Source organism: Salmo salar, unplaced genomic scaffold (genome assembly GCF_965601325.2).
Source record: "Salmo salar unplaced genomic scaffold, fSalSal1 ptg000578l, whole genome shotgun sequence".
In the NCBI taxonomy this organism is placed as follows: domain Eukaryota; kingdom Metazoa; phylum Chordata; class Actinopteri; order Salmoniformes; family Salmonidae; genus Salmo; species Salmo salar.
In genome coordinates, this window is record NW_027675424.1 from 2,257,501 (window position 1) to 2,265,963 (window position 8,463).

The 8,463-nt window shown below is 45.2% G+C and overlaps 1 protein-coding gene across 1 annotated transcript in view; it reads right to left on the bottom strand.

The window, feature by feature from the left end:
* The window catches only part of LOC145876349 (tripartite motif-containing protein 16-like), a 10,806-nt gene extending 7,221 nt beyond the window's left edge, over positions 1-3,585 (bottom strand). The window contains exons 1-2 of the mRNA XM_082972138.1: positions 2,891-3,585; positions 2,363-2,458 (exon numbers count right to left, since the gene is read on the bottom strand). Of these exons, the coding sequence (XP_082828264.1) occupies positions 2,363-2,458; positions 2,891-3,487 (693 nt within the window). The 5' untranslated portion in view covers positions 3,488-3,585. The remainder of the gene's footprint in view (positions 1-2,362; positions 2,459-2,890) is intronic.
* Between the last annotated feature and the right edge of the window lie 4,878 nt (positions 3,586-8,463).

Genomic DNA, 8,463 nt, shown 5'->3' on the forward strand with positions numbered 1-8,463 from the left:
AGTAGGTCACTCCTAATAGATTTACCAGATGATAAACTATTCAATACAGACAGAGAATCTGAGGATACTATAACTCTAACAGGTTGTACGTCCTCCACCCACTGGAGGACAACTATTATCACCAACAGTTCAACTGAGTACACTGACAGTTCATCTGTTAGTCTTCTACATATCTGCACATCACATTCAGGAAGGTAAACACCTGCTCCTGTGGGCCCACTATCTGGGCCCTTGGATCCATCTGTGAAAAGAGGTAAAAAAGCATAACAACTTCTACCAATGTAATTGTCAACCAGTTTCCCTTTATCACTGACTTCTGACCCAATCTTTTCCTTTTGTCTACCAAGGTTAGATCAACAACAGGATCTGGGAGTAACCATGGAGGAACATCCCCTATCACCACAGAAAAGGGCCAACCTCCAACTCCCTGAATCTACTCTCATCAGCAAGCTTTCCAACTGTCCAACCAAAACCACTGCCTTGTCTACTAGTATATTCCCAACAGTCATCTAGAACAGTAGCAGTGGGATGCTCAACCTCACAGCCTTTCAACCCAATAAGCTAATGACAATTTATTACGTCGTATATCCAAAGGCATCTCACTCCTGCACTCAACTGGTCTATAATATAAATCCATGATATTATGGGATACAAAATGGGAAAAGGGGAAAATTATGATAATACTAAAAAACATCCTTCTAACTAACCCTCCACTACTTTGACCCTATCTGCTCCTGCACCAGGCAAACTAACCCTACACTCATTAAAACCCACTACCCCCATTCCCACTACTTTGACCCTATCTGCTCCTGCACCAGGCCAACTAACCCTACAATCATTAAAACCCACTACCCCCCATTCCACTACTTTTGACCCTATCTGCTCCTGCACCAGGCCAACTAACCCTACACTCATTAAAACCCACTACCCCATTCCACTACTTTGACCCTATCTGCTCCTGCCACCAGGCCAACTAACCCTACACTCATTAAAACCCACTACCCCCATTCCACTACTTTGACCCTATCTGCTCCTGCAACCAGGCCAACTAACCCTACACTCATTAAAACCCACTACCCCCCATTCCACTACTTTGACCCTATCTGCTCCTGCACCAGGCCAACTAACCCTACACTCATTAAAAACCCACTACCCCATTCCACTACTTTGACCCTATCTGCTCCTGCACCAGGCCAACTAACCCTACAATCATTAAAACCCACTACCCCATTCCACTACTTTGACCCTATCTGCTCCTGCACCAGGCAAACTAACCCTACACTCATTAAAACCCACTACCCCATTCCACTACTTTGACCCTATCTGCTCCTGCAACCAGGCCAACTAACCCTACAATCATTAAAACCCACTACCCCCATTCCACTACTTTGACCCTATCTGCTCCTGCACCAGGCCAACTAACCCTACACTCATTAAAACCCACTACCCCCATTCCACTACTTTGACCCTATCTGCTCCTGCACCAGGCCAACTAACCCTACACTCATTAAAACCCACTACCCCATTCCACTACTTTGACCCTATCTGCTCCTGCACCAGGCCAACTAACCCTACACTCATTAAAACCCACTACCTCCATTCCACTACTTTGACCCTATCTGCTCCTGCACCAGGCCAACTAACCCTACACTCATTAAAACCCACTACCCCATTCCACTACTTTGACCCTATCTGCTCCTGCACCAGGCCAACTAACCCTACACTCATTAAAACCCAGTACCCCATTCCACTACTTTGACCCTATCTGCTCCTGCACCAGGCCAACTAACCCTACACTCATTAAAACCCACTACCCCATTCCACTACTTTGACCCTATCTGCTCCTGCACCAGGCCAACTAACCCTACACTCATTAAAACCCACTACCCCCCATTCCACTACTTTGACCCTATCTGCTCCTGCACCAGGCCAACGGCCTGGGAGGACGGGACACCACCACCCAACACACCCTGGAACTCTTCTGAAGTCAAATCTAGTATGACCAAATACTTCTCTGCAGCTGCCACCAAAACATATTTTTTTCTGTGATTTACATTCCATTTCTGCGGTACAGTTGATAACCATTTGCTATGAACACTAAGAAGCCAACCTTACTGAAGCATATATCACTGGTTGGCCCATCCCTCTGTGCTGTCACAGATCTACTACTCACAGGGATCCTCTCAGGATCCCTCAGCCTTGACCCATCCTCCTCTACTTTCTTCACTGCCTCAGCAGTGACAACCTGTTCCCAACAGTGGGGTCAGTGGGATTGGATAGGGGCCCCTCTACCTCTCTCTCTCTCTCTCTGACTGGAGGAGACAGGTGAAATGGTGTGTCTCCTCTGGTCAACAATACTCACCTTGAAAGACTCCACAGCCTGTTGGAGCTCCTTCAGCTCCTTCTCTCTCTCCTGGAATCTCTGCTGGACCTTCTGCTGACTCATCCCCAGCTGCCTCTGTGGAGAATCACTCTTCAATGAGCTATCAAGCTTTATTAGTCCAGTAGATCAATAGTATAGTAATGTGACATAGGGCCCATAGAGAGGAAGGTCTAAAAAATGGATGGTCCATTTACTAAATGATATTTATTTGTTGCTATGTGAATGATTATAGTTGTTATGGTAGGACTACATGTATCAACAGGTTGAGACTGAACTTTGGACTCATAAAAGGGCATTCAGAATGATAATAGTGTTTGACATTATAAAATGGTGATACATCTGGAGAATCTGGGTTGACATATCAATATACTCAAGGTTTGTGTTCATATTTGTTCTGCTGAGGATCAATTTCATTTCAATGATCTCATGTTCAAACAGCCTTAGTTCCTACTGTATCTTTAATTCTTTGTTTATCAGACAGTCACCAACAAGTTGTTCTGGTCTTACCTGTTTCTCAGTCCTCTCTGCTGCAGCTGACACTGTATCATGGCCTTTATGTTCATCCACTGTACACATCAGACAGATACACTGCTGATCGGTACGACAGTAAACCTCCAGCAGTTTGTCATGATGAGAGCAGATCTTCTCCTGTAGTTGTGCGGTGGCTTTGACCAGCTTGTGCCTCTTCAAAGCAGGAAATTCGTAGTGAGATTGGAGGTGAGTCTCACAGTAAGAGGCCAGACACACCAGACAGGACATGAGGGCTTTCTGCTTTCTGGTCCCAGTGCAGAAATCACACGCCACATCTCTAGGTCCAGCATAGCACAGAGCAGGAGGGGGAGCAGCCTGGAGTCCTGTCTTCTTCAGTTTCTCCACCAGCTCAGCCAACATGTTATTTTTCCTCAGCGTAGGCCTCGGACTGAAGGTCTCTCTGCACTGAGGACAGCTATAGACCCCTTTCAGAACATCCTGATCCCAGCAGCCCTCAATACAGCTCCTACAGTAACTGTGTCCACAGGGGATGGCGACTGGTTCCTTCAGTAGATCCAGACAGACAGAACAACAGAACTGGTCCTGGTCCAGCAGAACTCCCTGTTGAGCCATTTGGACGGTTGTTCACTCTCACACAGACAGACGAGACAGAGACTCAGATCAGTTTCGTTTCCTCAGAAGAGAGTTTGTGGGAGGGGGAGGGATTTCCTGGTTCTGCCAGAGGGGTGGGGTTAGAGGGAGGGAGGGAGGGGTTAGAGGAATGCAGGAAGAGAGAGAGGAACTGCATGCAACATCAAGAGGGAGACAAATAGTTTTGTTCCAATGTTAGAGCCTTTAACATGGAACACATGACATAATGAATCTTAAAATGTGAGTTGTTAGAATATATGAAGGGTAACAGTTTTCTATGAAGTACGTATGTATCATTATTTTAATCACCTTTATAATGCCTTATAAATCAATAAGTCCTGAGGAGGTGTGATATATGGTTATTATACAGTACCATGGCTAAGGGCTGTTCTTAGACAAGACACAACACGGATTGAGAATTATCTAACACTTTCAACAATACAATCACATTTTATTTTATTGGTTTCATACACATATTTATCAGATGTTATTGTGGGTGAAGTGAAATGCTTGTGTTCCCAGCTCCAACAGTGCAGTAATATCTAACAATGCTTGTGTTCCCAGCTCCAACAGTGCAGTAATATCTAACAATGCTTGTGTTCCCAGCTCCAACAGTGCAGTAATATCTAACAATGCTTGTGTTCCTGGCTCCAACAGTGCAGTAATATCTAACAATGCTTGTGTTCCTGGTTCCAACAGTGCAGTAATATCTAACAATGCTTGTGTTCCCAGCTCACAGAGGGCAAATCTAAAAAGTCAATGAAAATATTAGGACAAGCAATGATATATATATATATATATACACTGTGTACTGTGATGTGATGCATAGACAATTTGGAGTACATCTGTAGTATATCTGAAGAATAGTAGATGTACAGCAGTAGTTATATAGGATGAACCATGACTAGAATACAGTATATACATATGAAGTGGACAGCAGTAGTTATATAGGATGAACCATGACTAGAATACAGTATATACATATGAAGTGGGCAGTAGTAGTTATATAGGATGAACCATGACTAGAATACAGTATATACATATGAAGTGGACAGCAGTAGTTATATAGGATGAACCAGGACTAGAATACAGTATATACATATGAAGTGGATAGCAGTAGTTATATAGGATGAACCATGACTAGAATACAGTATATACATATGAAGTGGACAGCAGTAGTTATATAGGATGAACCATGACTAGAATACAGTATATACATATGAAGTGGACAGCAGTAGTTATATAGGATGAACCATGACTAGAATACAGTATATACATATGAAGTGGACAGCAGTAGTTATATTGGATGAACCATGACTGGAATACAGTATCTCTGTCCCCCTCTCTCTCTCTCTCTCTCTGTCCCCCTCTCTCTCTCTCTCTCTCTCTCTCTCTGTCCCCCTCTCTCTCTCTCTCTCTCTCTGTCCCTCTCTCTCTGTCCCTCTCTCTCTCTGTCCCTCTCTCTCTCTGTCCCTCTCTCTCTCTCTCTCTCTGTCCCCCTCTCTCTCTCTCTCTCTGTCCCTCTCTCTCTCTCTGTCCCCCTCTCTCTCTCTCTCTCTGTCCCTCCTCTCTCTCTCTCTGTCCCTCCTCTCTCTCTCTCTCTGTCCCTCCTCTCTCTCTCTCTGTCCCTCCTCTCTCTCTCTGTCCCTCCTCTCTCTCTCTCTCTCTCTCCCTCCTCTCTTTCCCTCTGTCCCTCTCTCTGTGTCCCCCCCTCTCTCTGTGTCCCCCCCCTCTCTCTGTGTCCCCCCCCTCTCTCTGTGTCCCCCCCTCTCTCTGTGTCCCCCCCTCTCTCTGTGTCCCCCCCTCTCTCTGTGTCCCTCTCTCCCTCTCTGTGTCCCTCTCTCCCTCTCTGTGTCCCTCTCTGTGTCCCTCTGTGTCCCTCTCTCTCTCTCTCTCTCTGTCTCTCTCTCTGTGTCTCTCTCTCTCTGTGTCTCTCTCTCTCTCTGTGTCTCTCTCTCTGTGTCCCTCTTTGTCTCTCTGTCCATGTCCCCCTCTCTCTGGGTCTCTGTGTCTCTCTCTCTGTGTCCCTTTGTATCTCTCTGTCCGTGTCCCCCTCTCTCTGTCTTTCTCTCTCTCTCTCGCTCTGTCTCTCTCTCTCTGTCTCTCTCTCACTCTCTCTCTCTCTCTCTGTGTCTCTCTCTCTCTCTCTGTGTCTCTCTCTCTGTGTCCCTCTCTCTCTCTGTCTCTCTCTGTCTCTCTCTGTCTCTGTCTCTCTCTCTCTCTCTGTGTCTCTCTCTGTCTCTCTCTCTGTCCCTCTCTCTCTCTCTCTCTCTGTCCCTCCTCTCTCTCTCTTTCCCTCTGTCCCTCTCTCTCTCTGTCCCTCTGTTCCTCTGTCTCTCTCTCTGTCTCTCTCTCTCTCTGTCTCTCTCTCTCTATCTCTCTGTCTCTCTCTCTCTCTGTCTCTCTCTCTCTGTCTCCAGAGTTATCAGTCTCTCTCCAGTATCAGTGTATCTTCAGACTTACCCAGCATCGTTGTCCGTCCTCTTCAGTACTTTGGAGATGTGAGTAAGACTGTGTCTGAACTGAGAGAGAAACTAGAAGACTTCCTTAAAGGAGAATGGACCAAGATCTCCACTACAGGTGTGTTGAAAACAATCAGAACATCAACTTTAGACCATTGAAAGTTCCCTACTAGTCATATACATGTGGAATATGGTATGATGATAACATTCCCTCTCTCTGTCAATGTGTTTGTGTGTCTGTAGTGAATATAGTGGAGGTTGTTCTGCCTCCAGAGCCCAAGACCAGAGAACAGTTGTTACAATGTGAGTCTCTTTATTGTGAAGTAACTAACAGTCTCTTTTTACTGCCACTCCTAACAATCCCTCTAGAAATATATAGCAATAGTAGATCTAATCAAAGACTGGGTATCTATCTGACTCCTCATATTTCTCTGATTTGATCTCTGCTGTGCTCTAATCAAAGACAGGGTAGATGCAGTATCTGACTTAACTTATTGTTCTGACTCCCCTCATTGGTCTCTGCTCTTCTCCCAGATTCCTGTCAGCTCACACTGGACCCAAACACAGCACGCACACTCCTCTCTCTGTCTAAAGGGAACAGAAAGGTGACCTATACAGGCCAAGTCCAACCATATCCTGGTCATCCAGACAGATTCACCAACTGGTACCAGGTTCTGTGTAGAGAGGGTCTGTCTGGACGCTGTTACTGGGAGGTGGAGTGGAGTGGGGAGTATGTTGATACAGCAGTCTCATATAAAGACATCAGCAGAACAGGGTCAGGTAATAGATTTGGACACAATAACAAGTCCTGGAGTTTACAGTACTATAGTGGTGGTTATTATTTCATACACAATAATGTTAAGACTAAAGTATCAGGCCCTCAGTCCTCCAGAGTAGGAGTGTACCTGGATCACAAGGCAGGTACTCTGTCCTTCTACAGTGTCTCTGACACAATGACCCTCCTCCACAGAGTCCAGACCACATTCACTCAGCCCCTCTATCCTGGGTTTAATATCTATGGTACTGCTGAGCTAGTTAAACTGTAGTAGGGTCCACATAGATACTAGTCATGCTGGTGTAGTCTATAGCTGAGCTGGTTAAACTGTAGTAGGGTCCACATAGATACTAGTCATGCTGGTGTAGTCTATAGCTGAGCTGGTTAAACTGTAGTAGGGTCCACATAGATACTAGTCATGCTGGTGTAGTCTATAGCTGAGCTGGTTAAACTGTAGTAGGGTCCACATAGATACTAGTCATGCTGGTGTAGTCTATAGCTGAGCTGGTTAAACTGTAGTAGGGTCCACATAGATACTAGTCATGCTGGTGTAGTCTATAGCTGAGCTGGTTAAACTGTAGTAGGGTCCACATAGATACTAGTCATGCTGGTGTAGTCTATAGCTGAGCTGGTTAAACTGTAGTAGGGTCCACATAGATACTAGTCATGCTGGTGTAGTCTATAGCTGAGCTGGTTAAACTGTAGTAGGGTCCACATAGATACTAGTCATGCTGGTGTAGTCTATAGCTGAGCTGGTTAAACTGTAGTAGGGTCCACATAGATACTAGTCATGCTGGTGTAGTCTATAGCTGAGCTGGTTAAACTGTAGTAGGGTCCACATAGATACTAGTCATGCTGGTGTAGTCTATAGCTGAGCTGGTTAAACTGTAGTAGGGTCCACATAGATACTAGTCATGCTGGTGTAGTCTATAGCTGAGCTGGTTAAACTGTAGTAGGGTCCACATAGATACTAGTCATGCTGGTGTAGTCTATAGCTGAGCTGGTTAAACTGTAGTAGGGTCCACATAGATACTAGTCATGCTGGTGTAGTCTATAGCTGAGCTGGTTAAACTGTAGTAGGGTCCACATAGATACTAGTCATGCTGGTGTAGTCTATAGCTGAGCTGGTTAAACTGTAGTAGGGTCCACATAGATACTAGTCATGCTGGTGTAGTCTATAGCTGAGCTGGTTAAACTGTAGTAGGGTCCACATAGATACTAGTCATGCTGGTGTAGTCTATAGCTGAGCTGGTTAAACTGTAGTAGGGTCCACATAGATACTAGTCATGCTGGTGTAGTCTATAGCTGAGCTGGTTAAACTGTAGTAGGGTCCACATAGATACTAGTCATGCTGGTGTAGTCTATAGCTGAGCTGGTTAAACTGTAGTAGGGTCCACATAGATACTAGTCATGCTGGTGTAGTCTATAGCTGAGCTGGTTAAACTGTAGTAGGGTCCACATAGATACTAGTCATGCTGGTGTAGTCTATAGCTGAGCTGGTTAAACTGTAGTAGGGTCCACATAGATACTAGTCATGCTGGTGTAGTCTATAGCTGAGCTGGTTAAACTGTAGTAGGGTCCACATAGATACTAGTCATGCTGGTGTAGTCTATAGCTGAGCTGGTTAAACTGTAGTAGGGTCCACATAGATACTAGTCATGCTGGTGTAGTCTATAGCTGAGCTGGTTAAACTGTAGTAGGGTCCACATAGATACTAGTCA